The sequence below is a fragment of the Amphibalanus amphitrite genome, unplaced genomic scaffold (genome assembly GCF_019059575.1).
Source record: "Amphibalanus amphitrite isolate SeventyFive unplaced genomic scaffold, NRLGWU_Aamphi_draft 001188F_arrow, whole genome shotgun sequence".
NCBI classification, from domain to species: domain Eukaryota; kingdom Metazoa; phylum Arthropoda; class Thecostraca; order Balanomorpha; family Balanidae; genus Amphibalanus; species Amphibalanus amphitrite.
In genome coordinates, this window is record NW_024882682.1 from 113906 (window position 1) to 134756 (window position 20851).

The window sequence follows — 20851 nt, forward strand, 5'->3', positions numbered from 1 at the left end:
GCACGTGTGCCTTACGTGTAGTGGAAGACAATATCTAAATTTGAGCGAAATCGAAGGGTATCCATTTTTCACAAATAACATTTTAAGAAATTAATTCAAAATAAAATAAATTCAAAATCACCAAAAAATGTAAAAATTGTCAAATTTAACTAGCATAACTCCTTATGTACACGTTTCAGTTTGTTTGAAATCAATAGCTTCAAAAATGTTGAAGCTATAGATCTTTCAAGATTGCAATACACGTCCAATTCTGCTCAAAAAGCAAAAGTTTAGCGACTTGTATCTCTGTAGCCCGAGGGCATATGACAAAATCCTTTCACCCTCAGAGGTTTCACCCAATAGCCTATAAGTATACCAAGTTTGAACAAAATCGCAGAGGTGGCCGATTTTGGCTGTCCCGGTTGACATGGAATGCCCCAACTTCCATGTGATCCCAGTGTGCTGTCGCAATGCCATATCCCAACCGTCCCATCGTGTAATATCCCTCGCATTCCGCCATCGAAGTGCCATCATTTCCTCAAGTTTGTCATCATCCCGGCAACCATATTCCCCGGCCCCGACTTCTCGTCATTTGTCTCGAACGATCCCCGGCGGGTCGTCATATCAAGTGTCTATCCATTCGGTCCAATGCTCCGTAATGTCCGCTGAAGACGCTCCGTTCAGATACTGAGAGGTCCCTGGAGGCTCTTTGCAGAGCGGCTAGGTTCCAGGGCGTCGCGCTGCGCCATACGCGGCTCAATGTCCGATCAGTAACCGGCAGTGAGGTCTGATGGCGCCACACTGTAAAAAATATTGACGAGCTATGTGTCAAAACAAGGGTCTCGAAACAGTCACCAGGTTGTCAATGCTTCCGGTACCTACCACTTGACTAGTTACCGCTTAGTTAGCTTACAGGCTGATAACTATCCAGATCGTTATGATCCGGTATTGTAATGATACCCTAGGTGTACCTTTGTTTTGAAGTGCTGAATTAACTATCAAGGTTGTTTGACGTTTGTTTTCGCCTCAATCCGAAACGAGGAAGACCCTCATCAAATTATTAGGTGAAAGCCAGGCTCAGGATGATCAAAATACTAGGGGTAGTTTTGTCATAGTAATCTGTGAAGGGTGAGGAACAAGCCGTAGCAATGCACTCGTCACTAAACCAGCCTGAGATTATTCGCCAGGTAGCTGCTGCGTTTCCCTACTTGCTGAATCATGTTTGCAACTTTCCATTTCCAGACACTTTTTACGGCAAATAAATTGTTGGGTTATTTGGAAGGTGAATGACAATTTTATTTCTATAAGTCAATACATTTGTATTTCCGATTGCACTAAAGCTTTTTTTTTAATCGTTTGCGTTAGGTTTTTATTGTTCGCAATAAAGTTGCGCACCTGTGAATCCTTCACTTAATGCGTTCCCGGCTTCCCGGCGCCAGTTGCGCTGTGCCGTGCCGCGTTCGGTCGGGAGTGCGCGCGTCTGTGCAGTGCGAGTGTTTATCACTGGGCAAACCTGTATCGTTTCCATTTGTGCAGTGTCTAGTTATGAAGAATTGCTTGCCGATATATGACCTGCAGTGATCGACGTTCTGATTCAATAACTTGCCATAAGCCATTATTCTCAACCAAATCGCGCAGAGACGTTTGCAAAGTTGTCGACGGGGGGGGGGGAACAAGAGCGATTTTAAATGAATTGCTCTCCATGCAGTGCAATAGGACTTAGGTTTGATTTTTCGAAAGTTGTGGAGCCGCCCCCGGTGTCCGGCCTGGCCAACTCTCTCAAGAACCGACAGCTAACGGAACACTGAAGTTTCACTACGACGATTTCCGCCAAAGTTATGAAGAAAAGGCAAGTGCAAGAAGCAAAACTTCTCTTGGTAATCAAAACTTAGGTTTGGCAAATTCCAAACCCTAAGTCACTACAACTGTGGATGTAAATAAGCTGGTTATTGACGGCCAAGCTCTGGCCAATCTGAGGTTCAGACCTATCATCAAGTTCATGAGGCAGCTGCGGTTGGGCGGCTCACGGGCTCCACTGCATAGGCTCAGACAGGTACTCTACAAAATGTCTTCTGTGTTCTTAGGTTCAGATCTATCGATAGGTATGTGCATGCTTCTAATTCGATTGATAACTGTAAACGGGCGCTGGAAGTGAAAGGTTCGCTTGATATACGAAAGGTGCATTGCAAGAAAGCACATTATTTCAGAAATACACTTTTATTTTATCTTGAGCGTTTTTGGAATGGGCCGGATGAATCCGTCATCAAACTGGTAAGGGATTTCGTTTGAAGACCACCGATATTTAATAATATGATGGTCTTCAAACGAATTCGCTGGCAAATTCGATGACTGGATTGGGCGGCGTAGGATCTGCTGGTCATCTGACTATGGGTTGAGCAATACGTTAGTTTTGACCTAGTTTGAGCTTCATTCGTTAAGTAGGAACAAGACGATGCCTCTTTTGAGCATCGTCACTAAACAAGCCACCCTCGTTTTGACATTGTTTTTCGTTATTATTGTTACTAGGTACTTTGTTATCATACACAGCCTTAACCCGCGCCCTGGTGGGGGGGGGGCTATTTTTTGCCCCCCCCCTCCAGACTTTTTGATATATCTCCAGAACCGCTGCGCTGATCGTCACCAAACTTTCAGTACCCTCCCGGACATCAATTTTACACATTGTGACCAAAATTTTTTTCAAAGGCTATGATAGGTTGGCCGGAAATGACGTCAGAGTGACGTCATGTTCTGCCGTTTTCGACCCAAAAAAGGGTTTCGCGGGAAGAGCTGTCAGGCCTATAGCTTTGCAAATACAGAAAAATGATAAAGACATAAAAGCTGTAGAATCAACAGGGCTACAAAACTGCTATCTCGGATTTTTGAAATTTTTGGATTTTGACCCCCCAAAATCAAAAAATAATTTTTTTGCATATAATAATCGAAAAATCCAAAAAGTTTTTTGAATTTCGCAAAAACCGGAATATATGTGATAGTCCTTACCGCCTTCCATCCACATACAAAATTTGAGATCGATACCTCTTTTTTTGGCGAAGTTATAGCGAAAAAACTGTTCAAAATTGATGACGTCAAATTTTCAAACTCAATTTTTAGCAGTTCTAGACCCCGTAGCGCAAAACAAAGACCACCATTAGACTCCCCGTGACGAGCTGCATCGAATCAATACCCATTTTATGCAAAACTATCAACTTTAAAATTTGACCTTTTTTGGCCTGACCTTGACCTGACCTTGACCTGAACTTCACCAGAAAGTGACTTAAGCCGTACCTGATAGTCTTATAACCAATACCATTGAGTTGGAAATGAAAAATTGGCCATAAAACATGCATCACACAACCTTAGTAAAGTTGGGCTCATGTGACCTGACCTGTGACCCTTGGTGACCTGACCTGTGACCTGACCTGGTATTGTCAGTGACCTCTAATAGTAATATATCTACTAGGCAACTGACGCCCTATCGCTGATTCGTTAGGCGGCACGGGCGGACATCGATAGCAGCGCCTCTATCGGTCACTAGGGAAAGCTGGGCTGTAGGCGACGAAATACCGGCTGAGTTGTCACAAGTTAAATAGGTTTATAGACATCCGTCTTGTGAAAAAGTTGAACTTTTGCCTTCAATATTTCTACAGGCAATTTTAGAAGTGCTTTCGCATAGATAACAAAACCGTTTAATTTATTTTATTCACTTCAAGCCTTCCCTATAGTTCTTGATGATGCGGGAACTATTTCTAATTAGTGTTTCTAGCTTAGTAAAAGAACATATTGTGCAAACGATGAAAAAAGCATAAATGGAAGAATTTAAATGCAATTTTCTGTAACAAATAATGGTAAATTCTCTATACATCAAGGAAAAGGTGCATGCTAACTGATAATTTAAAGTTCTTGGGGCCAGTTGGTTTTTCTTTTCTTACGTCGCCCCAATGGCCGCGAATACACTTGTGATAACGCCTATCGTCTCGACAAAATGCGTTTTCCTCGGTGTTATAGCGCATTCCCTAGAAGACCCGTGAACGGTGAAACATTTCATCTTTGACCTGACCTGTGACGTCATCGGTGACCCCGAGGTCAATGAAATTTGGTTTTCCTCGACAAATTTGACAGGCCTTTCGAACGCCGTTAGAATTTTGCGGATCCGTCCAGTAGTTTCGGAGATACGAGGGGGGGGGCAAAAAATAGCCCCCCCCCCCCCACCAGGTCGCGTTATAAACAGACCCCACCAGGGCGCGGGTTAACGAGGACCTGCTTCCAAAACAAGGCAGAAACGCTCCAGCTATTTTTGGGACGTGTTAAAAACTAACCGACACCTGGTAACTGTCATCTGACGAACACAACAAGCCAGGGGCTCGCAGCGTGTGTCAAAAGTAGGATGCAAAACTAGTCTGTACCCCCGACACTTAGCGTTGAGAATCATTTGACGAGGGGCTAGTCAATATTTTTTACAGTGCATCGAGACTCGAGAGAGCGTCTGACGGCGTCGATCCGCCCGACAGGCTGTCTGGAGTGGCTGTCGGACTGTCATTGACAGCCTGTCGCCCTGAAGGACTATCGCCGACAGTATGTCAGCTCCTGTAGACCGTCACCGACAGCCTGTCGCTCTGGGGGACTGTCATCCTGTCGGACTGTCACTGCCAGTCTATCAGCCCAAGACCACCTGCGATAGTCTGGGGCTATAGACAGGCTCAATGGGGTGGATCTGAGGCAGGCGTCGGCTCCATTCAGCGATATACATAGCTGACCCAGCCAACTGGACACGACATACACGACAGAAGAGATTATCATATCGACAGCTCAATAGAGCGGTCCTCTGTACCCAGTGTACCCAGTACCCGCTGGCAGAGCTTTGGGCCCGTTGTGTGAGAGAAAGTGACTGCGATCTAGCTGACTGTTTTATTTGTCCCGTCCACAGCGAGCCCAGCAGAAGCAGCCACCACCGGCACCGCGGCCCTCATCAGTCCGACACCCGAGCAAGGCACAGGACCCGTCCACCGTCCACCCGCCGCGGCGGTTCGCCTACTACCCGAGCGACCCCGAGTACCACGCCCCGCGGCGACCCGAGGTCGTGACCCGACCGGCCAAACATGCCGACCCGGGTCAAGGCCAGGCGGCGTCCAAGGGCGCCAAAGGTCAGTCGCCTGGGGTTGGATGAGATGGCAACGGAGTGGATAAGTAGCAGCTTGTCATGCTAACTCCATTAGCACAAGTTACTTTATTCGTTTTTGTGTGCTCGTGAAAACTTAAGAGGTACCAGATATCTGACAGATGTAACCGAGGCCCTGCATATCATAGTTTTGCTACGCATTAAACTTTGTTGGAAAAATGCAAATCCGTGCCATTAATGTAATCCACACCAAAAACTGCATCACACATAATAAAAAACCGCCACGTGTCAGATGAGTTGGCTCAGGGCTCAGACTCAGCGACGAGGCTGGATTCGACCCGCAGACGCCTGCTGAAGATGTATCGTTTGCTGCTCATGTGTATATGTTACAGGGAGTTTGAGAAATCAGTTAGTTTGCAAACTACCTAGGGAGTTTGCAAACTCCCTGAACGATCAGGTAGTTTGCAAACTCCCTAGGTAGTTTGCAAAGTACCTGGTCGAACAGGTAGTTTGCAAACTCCCTACTTCCCTAGGTAGTTTGCAAAGTTCCTAGTTAGTTTGCAAACTCCCTAGGGTTGTTGCAAACTACCTATAGGTAAAATGCAAAAACGACGAAACAACAGCCATATACGAGTACATATGTAGATAAGACGCGATGAATTGGTTCATAGCTCAGAATGAAGCTTGGCAGCAATGGTGCATAACGAGACGATGTGGTGTTTTGATGACGCTCTTTCGCAGCTAACTATTTATTTTTTCTTGCTCGCAAATATCACCTTAGGATCACCTTACAGATTAATGTCTGCCTTTTTTCTTGTAGTCGACAACATGCTACGTTGCCATCCACCTCCTTTCCTTGGACGTCAGCGGCCTCTCCTCCACCGGTCTGGCGTCCATCAGAAAGCGGATGACGTCGCCATGCTCGGCGTCTTCCACGACTCGAGTTATGCCGCTCAGCGCTTCCTCCCACTCCCGGAACCTCTGATCGAACAGTTCGTGAGACATCCCCAAGAACCACAGAGCAGCCACAAATCAGAAACTGCGATCACTATGCTGCCTCTCCACACTCCGCTCAGCACTGATGACTCGCCAGCACTGTGCACCGTCCACCAGCCGTGACCCGACAGCGCCTTTCATCCGTATCCCGCAGGCACACACTGACCTGACCTGTCAAGCTCGGGGCAGTCGACTGCTGGCTACCAGGATCGGGTGGAAGCGGGGCGTTGGGTTGACTGGTAGGCACTATCATATATTTTCCGTTTTTTCGAAACTTAAAAATCTTTTATGATTTTTTGGGTAATATATCCAATTTCATTTTTCATTTTTGGGGGTCAAAAAACAAAAATTTTAAAAATCCGAGATGGCAGATTTGTAGCCCTGTTGATTTCACACCTTTTATATCTTGATCATTTTTCTATATCTTCAAAGCTGTAGGTCTGACAGCTCTTCTCGCGAAGCACTTTCTTCGGTCGAAAATGGCAGAACATTACGTCATTCTGACGTCATTTATGGCCAACCTATCATAGCCTCTGGAAAATTTTGGTCACAATGTGTAAAATTGATGCCCGGAGAAGTCCTGAAAGTTTGATGGCGATAGCTGCAGCCGTTTGGAGATATTGACGGAAAAGGACAGGGGGCCGTTTCGGCCCCGCCCCCCCCCCCCCTACGGGGCGCGGGTTAGAAATCAGGATGTCATCTTTAGTCAACCCAACGCCCCGCTTCCACCCGATCCTGGTAGCCAGCAGTCGACTGCCCTGAGCTTAACAGGTCAGGTCAGTGTGTGCCTGCGGGATACGGATGAAAGGCGCTGTCGGGTCACGGCTGGTGGACGGTGCACAGTGCTGGCGAGTCATCAGTGCTGAGCGGAGTGTGGAGAGGCAGCATAGTGATCGCAGTTTCTGATTTGTGGTTGCTCTGTGGTTCTTGGGGATGTCTCACGAACTGTTCGATCAGAGGTTCCGGGAGTGGGAGGAAGCGCTGAGCGGCATAACTCGAGTCGTGGAAGACGCCGAGCATGGCGACGTCATCCGCTTTCTGATGGACGCCAGACCGGTGGAGGAGAGGCCGCTGACGTCCAAGGAAAGGAGGTGGATGGCATCGTAGCATGTTGTCGACTACAAGAAAAAAGGCAGACATTAATCTGTAAGGTGATATTTGCGAGCAAGACAAAAATAAATAGTTAGCTGCGACAGAGCGTCATCAAAACACCACATCGTCTCGTTATGCACCATTGCTGCCAAGCTTCATTCTGAGCTATGAACCAATTCATCGCGTCTTATCTACATATGTACTCGTATATGGCTGTTGTTTCGTCGTTTTTGCATTTTACCTATAGGTAGTTTGCAAAAACCCTAGGGAGTTTGCAAACTAACTAGGGACTTTGCAAACTACCTAGGGAGTTTGCAAACTACCTGTTCGACCAGGTACTTTGCAAACTACCTAGGGAGTTTGCAAACTACCTGATCGTTCAGGGAGTTTGCAAACTCCCTAGGTAGTTTGCAAACTAACTGATTTCTCATACTCCCTGTAACATATACAAAAGAACAGTGGCAGCGCATTTATGAACGTTTAGCTTAGATCTTAGCATTTTCGCCGTGGTAAAGAATGACAAAGGAGCACTTGCTTTCCTAATATTCATATGTGCGTACTGCGCAGCACCATATACGACATAATTCCTCCCCGTCGTTCCACAATCGGAATTGCCTTGTCATAATCCTAGCTGCTATCATCTTGTCAATGTTTTGTAACTGTTCTTATAAAACGTCAGCTTTATCGAATAACATTTAGCTAGCAATTTAGATCAGCTTATCTTTTTTTCTAATAATTATTAAAGGAAATGCTTCTCATCACCATCATCTGCACATCAATCCAAGATGAGCAAACATTACTGATCGTCTTCCTGATCAAATTTGACAGCATTATGGACTGAGTATCGCCCAACTGCTCTTCAGTTCTAAATGTCCAGAACTTGGCCAACTACTTCCCTCTGAAGTTGAGGTCGGAGCACGTCACGGACGAAGTTCTGTTCCCCCGAGTCCCGCAAAAATAAACTCGGATCGAGACGCTGCATTTCTGAATACAGTGTCGGTGGCAGTTTCCGGTAGACGGACGCCCAGTTTCACTCCACACTAAACTGTCCGTATGAGGAGAACTGAGTTCTAAAAGAATAGCTCTTTAGAGAAATTAACCTTACATCCGTTTCTGGACTCCAGTGCTTTTATTTTGAAATAGAGGTGGGTAAATAGGCAATAGCTTGGTGTGCTTATCGGGCTTCTTTTTTCTGTGTTTATGGGGAAATAAAAAGCTGTTGATGCAATCTCCGCTTTTTTCATATTATATTCATTCACAAATTGGCAGCTGCAGACGCAGTAGTGTATCGTAGTTGCATGCCTTCTACGCATACATTCACTGTTTACAAGATAAAGAAATTGTAATCAATGGGAGAACTTCATCCAGTTGACGTTTTCGGCTCCTCCTGTCATCCAGTCATCCTGACTGGTCGTATTGAATTGGTATACCAACAAATGTAGTCACCGTGAACAAATGTATCACATTTCCACCAGTGCAACGGCGACTTCTTTGAATTTTGATACTGTTACACCATTGTTACCGCATACATGACGTTCTAGGCTGATAAGCGCGGATATGTTTTGTCAGATCCATACTAGGTTTATTGCACCAGTCACGAAATATTGTTGGTGACGAATTTCCCTTCGTGCCGTGCGGAATCAGTCCAACATGCCACGCCATGTCTCCACCTTCCTAAGTATGATTATGATATCAACCACGAGAGGTGACAGGTGAACTAATCAATGCCACTGCCAACAGCACAAGGCTGCAGTCCAAGGGAGGCTGCAGTTCCAACCTCCATGCAGGAGATATACGTAAACTTACTCGTGAGTCGGGCTTGAATTCAGCCTCAGCTTCGCAAGTCCAATAACTAGTCCTTGATGAAGCATGTCTGGCATCTGATTGGCAGCTCCGTCGCCTGAATTAGACCAAACCGAACGGTTTTGACGTGAATGATCTATGAAACTGATCTGATCTCCAATAGAAGACCTGGTAATGAAGAAACGCCCTAATGCTGGATCGATTGCACGCCCTCAATATAAGGGATGGAAGTCACAGTTTGCAGAACGAATCTTACGATTGGTTGTTCGAGGAAAGATGGAACTGATAACAATCGCATGATGTATGTAACCGTTTCTTCGTGGTGGTAAATCCCAACAATATTCGCGGACAATATAGTATTGTAGATGGCTTCAATTAGCTTAAATCGTGTGGAATAAAACTTAATCACTTCGCAGCATTATTTGCAAATTACATTCGCTTCCCGCCAGCATTATGTATACCATGAAAGCTCTCCAAACTTTCCTCATATCCGAGTACGCTTACCACATGCGGCTCGGTACGGAGAAGTCCTGGGGCGTACCGCCATCGCTCCCGGAGCGACTAGTTGCGACAACTGGTCTAATTTGGTCCCAGCTCGGTACACGGCCGACACACACACACACACACACACACACAATGTTTATTATCAAAGACAGAAAGATTCCGGAAGAATGCAGCAGAGGGATGCAAAAGCACAAAGCGCTTGAGTTTGAGCATCACTCTGGAAGAAGAAAATACAAACAAACAGACAAAAACATACCAGATGAGATCCTAAAATTAAGATACAGAAAACATTTGATAGGCAAAACTCAAAGTATACGAGTTGGCTGTCGCCGCCACGACAGACACCGAGCAGTAAAGCAGTGTGCGCGAGCCACCGCACGGTCAGCCCGGAGCGCCACGTCCAACCGCAGCCTGACAACCTAGATCAAGGTGGTATCTTGGTGTTGAATTTAGTGTTCTGTAAACCGGTTTGATGATAAAATGAATTTTTGAAAGAGATGTGCGACCGCGCAGCCGCTCTCATCGTCCAGAGTTTCACCGTGAATAAGAAAGTCAAGTTTTTGCTTAGGAGAAATTTCATTTAGCTCAATACCTATTTGATAAGAAATAGTTTGAAACATTTCTAGCCTTAGTGGTTCGTAGAGTGCACAGTCAAGGATATAATGCCGAACGTTCTCGTTTGGAAAGCCACAAGCACACATTGATGTTTCACTTTTTTGAATTTGGAAGAGATGAGAGTTCAGGTGACTCATTCCGGTTCTTAGTCTTGTGTGTAAAATATTTCCCAATTTAGACCCAGTTTCATAAAATTTTGGAGGCTTGGTCACCCCCAGCCGCTCAGAAATGGTCTTTTTGAAGGATGTTCGTGGCAGGGATCGGATGGTTTCGGGGAGATCATTCCAGTGTTTAGCCGTTAATGGAAAAAATGAATTATGGTACGAAGTGGTCCGGCTAGGTGTCGTTGTATGTGTACTGGCATTCCTTAAGACTCGTCCGGTGTTTTCAGCGCGTGTGTGAGGCATTGTATTTTTAATATATTGTGGTGTGTACTCTTCGTGGCTGTTGAATGAGTGATAAAGTGTTATTCTATGCATGCGTCTTCTCGTCGATAGTCTATCCCACCCTAAGTCGAGTAAAAGCTTGTCAGTTGGTGTTCTAAATAAGGTTGCTGTCACGAGTCTTGCCGCTCTGTTTTGTAGTCTCTCGAGTCGCATGGCGTCGTGTGTCGTGATATGTCCGTCGTATACTGTGTCGCAATAGTCGAAGTGTGGTCTGATATACGTCTTATAAATTTGGTCGAGAATGGGCCTGGGTACGTACTGTGCAATTGGATATAGTGGGCTTAGTGATTGGTTGACCTTTTTACAAATTTTGTTGATGTGATGGTGAAAATGTAGGTCATTGGAGAATGTTAATCCCAGATGAGTATGGTTTTCATGAATGGGTATGGGATTCCTACCAAATGTGAGACGTGGTGCTGTGAAATTATTTCTACGTGAAAATGTTTGCTGGACTGTCTTTGTTGTGTTGAATGTAATTGCCCATTTTCTGCCATATTTATATATTTCGTCAAGGTCGCGTTGAAGTGAAAGTTCTACGTCGTGGAGGTCTGTCGTTGAGTGGGATGCGTGAAGAGATGTGTCGTCTGCGAAAAGTAAAATTTCATTGTCGATGTTTTGTTGAATTCCGTTAAGATACATTAAGGCTAAGAGAGGTCCGAGTACAGAGCCTTGAGGACAGCCAGCGTTAACAATTTGTTGGTTCGAAAAGGTGTTGTTTATTTGCACTCGTTGTCGTCTGTCACTGAGGTAGGAAGTCAACCATTTTAACAGTGAGTCAGTTATGCCAAAGTCATGTTTGCATTTGTATAATAGTCCTTGGTGCCAGATCTTGTCAAAATATTTTGATATGTCCAGGTAAATTACTGTGAAGTCATGTCCTGAGTCGAGTGATTTGTGCATGTTATGGGTCAAATAAAGTAATTGTTGTTCCGTGCTGTGCTTTTTCCGGTATCCACTCTGTTTGTCAGTCAATAATAAGTGTTCTGTTAAATGATCATAAATGCGTTTGTGGACAATTTTTTCAAAAACTTTTGAAAGGGAAGATAAAAGACTGATGGGTCGGTAACAGGTATAATCAGATGGTGATCCATTATTTTTATATATGGGTTTCACATTGGCCTGTTTAAACGTTGAAGGATAAATTCCAGACGCGAGAGACTTATTAAACAATTTCGAAAGTGGGCCTGCTATGATGAGTGCACATAATTTTAATATTTTTACTGGGATTTTGTCCGGGCCAGTGGATTTATTAGAGTCAAGGGAGTTTAAGATTCGTAGGACTTCTCTCTCAGTTGTCTCAATTGTACCGAGGGTGGGAATCGTCGTGTGTCCTATGTTGTCCATTGGTACGGTGTGCGAATTTGGAATGTCGAGCTTTGCCTGACTGGCAAAGTAGTCGTTTAACAATGTCGCCTTTTCGTAGTCGTCTGTCAGTACTTTTCCGTCAGTCGTTTCTAGCGGTGGAATGATGCTGTCAACTGTCTTACCTGTTAATTTGCGAAGTGTTTGGTGGTACTTGTGCGGGTCTTGTTTGTGCTGTAAGAGTTTCTGAACTTGGCTTTGTATGTGGGTTTGTCTTAGTCGTTTGTTTACCGCCGTTACGATGTTACGCTGATGTTTCCATCTTTCCCAGTCGTAAGTGGTCTGAGTCTGTTTAGCCCGTCTGAAGAGTCTGTCACGCTTTCTTATTTGTTTAATCAAGTCTGATGTCACCCATGGTTTTTTACGCTGGTTCACTGGTATCTTCTTATGTGGTATTGATGTCTCGGCGGCTTTTAAGATGGCAGATGTGAATTGTTCCGCTGCTATATCTACGTCATTGTCGATAATATGATCCCAGTCCGTGTCTATAAGAAGTCTGGTAAAAAGATCAGCATCAAGTCTCGTATAGTCCCAGATTGTCTTAAACGTAACGTCAGTGTTTGATGAACTGTGTGTTGTACTCAGTGATGTAGTTACAGGAAGGTGGTCCAAAGTTGAGAATGCTGAGAGCGTGTCACTGTGTAGAATAATGTCAGTATTATTTGTAAAAATTAAGTCTCTCAGGTTACTGACGTTGTCAGTTATGCGTGTTGGCTGTGATATGAGTTGCTTCATGTCTAGCATGTTGAAAGTGTCGTTGAGCTGGCGATCAAAGTTTGTGATGCCGCTATGCTTGTGTTCAGTACTATTTAGATATATATTTCCAGCGTTGAAATCCCCTAATATCATTATAGCTGTGGGTGAGTGGGTCTGTGCAAGTGAAACGCTTTCAGTCATTCGCTCAATAAACAGTTGTAACCTGGTTGTTGTTTGATTTGGTGGTAAGTATATGCAACATATTACCAAGCTAAGTTTATGCACCGAGACTTTGGCCCAGATCCATTCTTCGTCTCCGATCTCTAGCTCTCTAAGTCTCTTTATCGGTAACGAAGCGTGAGCATATAACGCAACTCCTCCGCCATTTCTATCTCTGTGTCGAACGAAAGGGGCATGGTAATTATCGAGCTGGTATAACGAAGGAGAAACCGTATCATCAAGTTTTGTTTCGGTAAGAGCGCATAACATTATACTATTCATGCTTACAAATTGCATAAGCTCGTGTTTTTTATCCCCTGCAGTGATACTGTTTATATTTATGTGAGCAATGTTGAGGTGGTCAAACAATTCTGGTCCAGGGTTTGTTTCAACGCCACCAATGACTAGCATGATTCTAATGTTCTTGTAAAGGTTGTTTAGTGACCATTGTGAGTTCGTTAGTGTCAATGTGGGGAACACGCCATGACTGGCGGGCTGGGCTAAAGTTATTAATTGTAATCTTATGGGTGATTGTGCAAAGGGCATTCTGTAAGGTTCTCGAAGGATGATGATAGGGATGTTGGGACTGTGAGCGGCTGGAGGTGCACAAGCCTGCGCCGGAGTAGAGCCGAGAGAGTCTGGTCTGGACGATGAGAGCGGCCGGCTGCTGGTCACCACCACTGGTGCCGAGTCGGGCGGGAAGGCAGCGCGGCAGACGGGCACCCCGGGCCGAACGGCGGCGGCTACTGCAACACAGCACATGCTGGTAAACGATGGGCGGCGACAGCGAGTGACAAGTGAAAAACGAACATGTATGTATGGATCAGCTAAGTGCAAATGGTTCAATTCATTCAACTTGGCAATGTACAAACAAAAATAAATATATGCCGACTCTACTTTATGAAAATTCAATAAACTCCAACAATTTAACCTCAGACAGAAACAGGCAAACACATGATTGCAAACAAGGAATAAATATAAAATAAAGAAAAATAATATGCCTGTGCAACTGAGAAAGACAGGCTATCACATGATAGGCAAACAAAAGCAAACAAACTGTATAAAACACCAGCAGCGGCCCACCGTCCCAGCCGACGTCACACCGACGGGTGGCCGCCGACCTCCCGTGTCCTACAGTAGCTGATCTCAGGGGGAGGGGGAGGGGGCAGCTCTCTCGCTCATCGATCGGTCAGCTGGAAACTGACGGCTGTCGCAGCTCGCCCCGACCTCCGGGCGCCGTCGACGGGCGCGGCAGCTCGACGGTACTGCGGCGGAGCGGCTCCGACGGGGGGAGGGAGAGGGGACTGAGACGGGCGAACGGACTCTTGACAGGCGAACGGGAGAGACGGTAGGGGGCGGAGGTGACTTGCTTACGACTTGCATACATGTAGTCGTGCGACAGGACGTTTATCCCGCGCACCGACGGGGGGGGGGCGGATATCCGCCCCCCTGAGGTTTTTCGCGAATAGCGGGAAAACCGCGGCGCGTAGCGCCGCGAAATTTGGTATGACTATTCCCTCATCAATTTTACATATGGTGTGCAAGTTTGAACCTCCTACCTTTCAAGGTCAGGTCACCAGGTCACTTTGAATGACCCAACCTCAAGTCACTTTTTTGCAACTTTGTCACCGTGCCAGAGCTACAGTAGATGTCGGAGGCCTTTGAAAGTCGCAGGATGTTATTAGATCATTAGTAGCTACAATTTGTATATCTCGGAATTTTGATATCGGTGAACTAAGGTCAGGTCAATTTCGCGACCTCCCCATTATAAGTCAATGGGGGAAAAATCAACTCCCTGTTTTTACCACTAAAACGGGTCGGAATGGCCCCATATACCATACATGACTTCATATAGGTACGATCAACCTTCACTACCTTGAGGTCTGTTTTGCTGTTGGGGAGCTCTGAGGTCATGTGACGTCATCAAAGGTCACCAAAGGTTTTTGGCCAATAACTCCGTACAGGAACAAGATACAGACGCGTGGATGGTCTCATTGTGTTCAGCTCGTCAAGACGCATCGAATGATGTACAGCCCTCTGCAGACTGCGTGGTAGGTATTCTTTTTTCGACAAAACCGATAATAACTCAAAGGTTATGTTATCAGTCGGTCGGAACTCACTGCAAATAGATGCGCCATGCTCCACTCCTTCGATTAGGTTTATCAATAAACAAAGTTTACGCCTTGTGTGGCGACAAAATGCAAAAGTTTGTTTTGGGGGCAAATATAAACTTTTGGGTTTAATTGCCTAACTAGATGAAAAATGGATACGGTGATGATGCCGATCTAAGGGGCGGGGTCTAGCGCGTCTTGCTGTTACGATTTCCGAATGACCGATAGCATAGTATTCCGCGTTATTCTCATTTTTGTCGAAAAAAGAATACCTACCACGCAGTTTGCAGAGGGCTGTACATGATGACCTCGAGGTCACATGACCTGAGGTCAACGTTTAACCTTGACCTTTCGAGGTCAACATATATATCATTCGATGCGGATTGACGAGAGGATTACGATGATGCCCTTAGTTTGTTCCTATCTTGACTAATTTGAAAGTTATTCGAGAAAACTCTCTCCATATCTAGCGCCGCCATTTTGACTTTTTCGACCCCTGTGACGTCATCTTTGACCTGACCTGAAAATGACCTTAGTAAAAATTGTAGATCTTGACCGTGCGTATCCGATGCCATTTACCGCTTGTCGCTATCTTGCTTCGTTCTCGAGATCTCAGGGGGGGCGGTCATCCGCCCCCCCCGTCGGTGCGAAGTTGGCGCAGACCCCCGTCGGTGCGCGGGTTATGATGTTGGACAAAAGATATAAATTTGCAGTTTGGTTCAGACTGGTGTGGCTGATGGTGCACAGCAGCTCTTTAAAAAGAACTTAATAAAAAAGAATTAGCGTTATGCTGCGATGAATGGGCAGCGATATGGAACATGTTCAACTTCAAGCACACACAACCTCTGGCATGAATGGATTAGGTGCCTAGAGCCTACATAAGGATTACGAGTACATCAGGGAAGCATTAGTCTGACAGGCGTAAGCTGTCACATACAGCTGCACACCTGTTAATGTGCCGCCCGCGCGTAATAGGCATGCTTGCGATGAAAGGGACGTCGGATTAAATTAGATGCCCGACTACCGTGTGTTACTTCTTGCTAGTAGGCAGTAGACAGTGACCTGTGCTGGACCTTTGTTGCTACACGGGCCGTTCCAGGCCGATCAGACATCCCGTCCCGCCCTAGGCACACTCTAATATATGACGGCCTTTAGCTGTGGTGGCAGAGTTTGCTGCCTATCGGAATGGGACTGAGGGGGAGGGGATCCGGGCAAACACAGGACTATCGCTCACTGTCCGCCGCCGTCACTAGTGACGTCAGCAGCAGGTGGGGAGTGACGTCATCACCCGCCCGTGAACGGCCACGAGCGCCGCGCAGAGGTGACGTCACTTCACATGTCCCGCTGACATATACTGCGGGCTGCGTCTCAACACTGATTGTGAGCGCTGAGCGCTGACAGGAGGTTATTTAACGGTCAGAGTTCGGTCCCTTTTTAGATTTAACTCGAAATAGCAAATTTTCAAGCTAGTTTACTGAGATACCTGTATGGGAACTGATGATAAGTAAAACTTGGACATTAAATGCAATTTTTATTACAGGCAATCATAGAACAAAACTCCAGCAGCCAAACGTTTCGACCCTGGATGCTGGGTATCCGTCAAATAAACGTCCGACCACCGCTGCAGTGTGGCCAATTACCAAACCAGCTGCAGGTGCCTGAATACCGCAGCCATCAGTCTGGCTGGAACCGGAACCAACTGAAATGAAACTGAAAACTAAGTAGATTAAACAACAATCAGATGAGTCGCGGAATGAGTACACCTGTCAAACCGAAGGCAGTGCGAGTGTAGCAAAGTCACAACTCGCAACTACATACGCTTCGACGTAATAGCGGCGCGGTCTCGACGCAATATGTGATTAATTTGTTGGCCTATATTGATTAATTAATTTGGCCTTTACCACACAATGAGAACGGTGAAGTCCGTAAAAGCGAGGCAGAAGTGCAGTGCAATTAAACCATGTTAATTAACCCTAGAACGCCTAGGGGGGGGGTTGTATCAACCCCCCCCTGAGGTTTTTTCGAAGTACACGCTAAACGGCTTGTCGTAGCGGGCTGAAATTTTCAATGCCCTCTGGGGCAACCTTTGCGCATCTTTTGCCGAAAAAAAAATTGATCGGGTCATGTCAGGTCACGGAGTTATGACGTCATAAGAGGTACAGCCTCCGGCCGGATTTTCACAAACTGAGTGCCAACGCCCGAGGTTTCCTGCCGGTGGTACGGACATCGGTTGATGGATCGTGATGAAACTTCCCATGCATGTTGGGGCAAGTATTGGCTATCATATCGTATAAGAAATTTGACCGGGTCAGGTCAGGTCACGGAGCTATGACGTCACAAGAGGAACAGCGTCCGGTACTATTTTTGAAAAGCGCCCGAACCACTATTTTGCTAATTCTTGTCACCTCAATGGGAATATGCAGCAATATTAGCTTCTATAGGGAGCAAATGGACCTCCCAAATCCAAAAATACAATCAGATTTCAAAAATTTAAATTTTGATTTTTCGAATTTCTGCCGCCGACTGTGACCTTGCCGACTTCCGGCGCTCCCAACGCGCCATTTTTAGAGCTAGGGAAACGAAATACATACCAAACGATAGAGAATTGATTAAGGAACACGATAGTGAAGGTTTCAAGTCGATATCTCCCACCGTTTTGCCGCAATCGCCGCCGAAAGTTGAAAAAAGTCTATTTTTCCGAAAATTTGACCTTTGACCGGTCAAAAGTAGGTCAAATGTTGACCTAGGACCAAAAAATATACCACCAATCGCGAGATCTCGTTGAGAGCAATCCGTTGGTTTTTTCCGCTAAGCTCTACGACCTTCCGTTTCGAAACGCCAGGGGGGGGTCGTAACAACCCCCCCCCTGGTCGTTCGTGTTATGAGAAATGGCCTGGTCGTGCGAGGGTTAACTGCACCATAGCCAACCTATTGCAAGCGCCGCAAGTGAAGAAGCATTGCTGCACACGTTCATCATTATTTCATGCTCAGTGGGCTGCTTTGTGCTTATATGTATACTTTATACTCAAAGCATTGAGCAAAACCCACAGAGCATGTGCTATGTTATCGCCGGCTGAGTCTGCGACTGTGGCAATCTGAGAGCATCAATCCAGCATGAGCTCTGGCTAATCCCGGCATCAATCCACGATCGATTTGACCCGGTGAGGGTTCGGTGGTTCTGCATGAACCCCGGCATCAATTCAGGATGAACCCTGAGTGATCCCGGCATCAGTCTGCCATCGATCCGGCTCACTCCGGGTCCAGCGGTTCCACTTGACATCTACTGTGACCTCACTGTCCGAGGAAGATCAGACACGTGCCATCTGTAGCTCACAAGGCTAATCCGGGCCTGTGGTGGCTCATGGCTATCGGATGTTAGGGATCGGTTGGACAGGGCGTCTTTGGTCCCAGCTCTGTGAGAGCTGTCTGAGGGGAATCTGTGGTCTGTGAACCGACTGCGAGTCAATGCCTGGAAGTGATTAAGCAGGGCTGCGAAGTCGGAGTCGGAGTCAGAGTCGGGGTCGATCGGAGTCGACAGTTGTGCCCGGAGTCGGGGTCGGAGTCGGAGTCGATTTTAGAAACCCGAGCCGGAGCCTGAGTCGGAGTCACCGAAAATCTGTCGACTCCGCAGCCCTACTAGGTCTGTGGAGTCGGAGTCGGGAGTTGGAGTCGGTCGGAGTCGACAATTCTGCCCGGAGTCGGAGTCGGGGTCGGAGCTGGTTTTTGAAAGCCGGAGTCGGAGTCGGAGTCGGAGTCGCCGAAAATCCATCGACTCCGCAGCCCTGGATTAAAGGCTGGCGGACTTCATCAGGACGTGCCATCTCCCGGAACAGCATAGGGTTTCGATAACTTGATTTGACTTCTGATGCAAATTGTTTTGCACATATGAGAGGCCAGTAGCCCAGTAGCATGACGTGATCACTTCATGTGCATACTTAGATGTGGCGAAATGGCTCATTTACATCCACGATGATCTGGATCTGATCATTGTCATAGGCTTTGAATATTGCGAAACGAGATCTAATGATCATGCGGAACGACAGCTGTGTATGTACCTTAATGTCTTTCCGAACCATTTTACCATGGCATCTGCAATGCCTTAAATCATTTCCGCAATCCACATGTCGCAAAGCCGCCCTGTATAACTATGTACCGCAATGCTGCTTCAAAGCCACTTTGTCTTTCGGCCTTCAGGCTTCAGCCTCGGCCCTGCCATTCACCTAAAATACATTTTGCTCTCATTTCGGTGCAGCTCTATGCATTGTAGAAACGTTTCCTGACCACTGAAAACTCTTTCAGGCTGCCACACCCCATTTGCAATGGTCACGAGTCTCCTACTTCTAACTCGGTCGTTTTTTCCTCAGTCGTTGACGCTGCGGCGGCGGTCACCGACGCCCCGGCGCCACTTGCCGTGACCTCTGGTGACCTTCCTGTGACCGCGCGGTATCGCGGTGACCCGGAGGAAGTCAGCCATGACCCGGCCCGTCACAAGCGTCCCTCGGATGACACGCAGGTGGTGCAGGTGCAGGCGGACGCCCTGCTGGCACCGGCACCCAGCCGCGACAATATGTCCGACATCTATTTCATCGGTGAGTTGAGCCTTGATTGGTTTGCGTAGATAATTGCTTTGCCCTTTGGTGAATGCTCTGTCCTTGGAATTTGTTTAAAATACGAAGCGAATGGGAACGAGTCTTTAGCCACGTAAAATTAGGAAAAATCCTAAAACTAAAGATGGGATTCACGGAAGCATAATGTGCGAAGGCTTAGGTATACAAAGAAGGTCTTCCTCATTCGACCTTATATTTAACCTTTTTTTACGTCATTTGCGCGTTACTTCGATCATACGTCACAGCTCACCTTTGACGTAGCAGTATTTGCGCTGTCAGACTCGTGAATTATGCTGGCCATTTCTCTTGATTCATTACGCATGAAACAAAATGCAGCATTCGTTATTCACATTTCATCTTCTGAGCATAACTTCTAATAAATTCAAATGAGTTTCATGACGTTTCGACAGGATGGTTGGATCGAATATTTCCAGTTATTTCTTCTTATGACAGGATGTCAGGATGACTGGATCGAACATTTCCAGTTATTTCTTCTTATGATGGAATGACCGACTCTTCGCATATGTTCCATTACGGGTCCATAAGTTTGGTGCATGACCCGACGTTTTCAGTTTTATACGTTGTTTGAGTTCATATAGGTAGTCCCACCGCTTGTAAGTATAGCTGTTTGAAACTGCAGACTCAACTATCACGTCTTAACTTCGTAATTTTGGGGGATAATAACCGTTTTGTAGGTACTCGTGGCTTCACAGTTCAGTTGGTATGTTGCTTGAATCTGTGGTTCTGATGCCTGCGTACTGTTTGAAACTGTAACCGAGCAGTGTTTGCCGTTTGGGCCGTGCTCTCGCAGCTCTCACGCTCCCTATTTACTCTGAAGGTTTGGTTTTATTTCAGTGACGGTGGCAGGGGTTTGCGCCATGGCAGTCGGTGTGACGGTGGCCGGAGGATTCTGCTACCACCGGTGAGGCCCGCACATAATTATTGGTAAACGCTCCGTCACAACAGCACACTCTCATAACTCTTAGGTGTGAACCGTGAATAAGTGTACATGGTCAAGCACAGATCGCATATCTTGCTGTTTCTCCGTCTGATACTTTATGTTGGCTGCATTTATTTCTAGATAACAGCAATGGCAAATGAACTGAGGTCGGTATAACTATACATAATCTGCACAGTGCACAGTTAACCCTCGCCCGCACATGGGGGGGGGGGTGGTTGCCACCCCCCCAGGCAGTCTTTCTGCTCTGCACTCAACATTTTTAGAGCTAGAAGGCTGATTTTTCGTATAGCTGCTCGTCTATCCTTTCTTGATGTCCACTGAAAATTTCAAGTTTCTGTGATTTT

The 20851-nt window shown here is 46.3% G+C and overlaps 1 protein-coding gene across 1 annotated transcript in view; it reads left to right on the forward strand.

Moving 5' to 3' along the window:
* Positions 1–20851, forward strand: part of LOC122370946 (protein cab-1-like) — a 44148-nt gene that overhangs the window by 14745 nt on the left and 8552 nt on the right. Inside the window, exons 3-5 of the mRNA XM_043346936.1 lie at positions 4904–5120; positions 19304–19528; positions 20402–20468. Of these exons, the coding sequence (XP_043202871.1) occupies positions 4904–5120; positions 19304–19528; positions 20402–20468 (509 nt within the window). The remainder of the gene's footprint in view (positions 1–4903; positions 5121–19303; positions 19529–20401; positions 20469–20851) is intronic.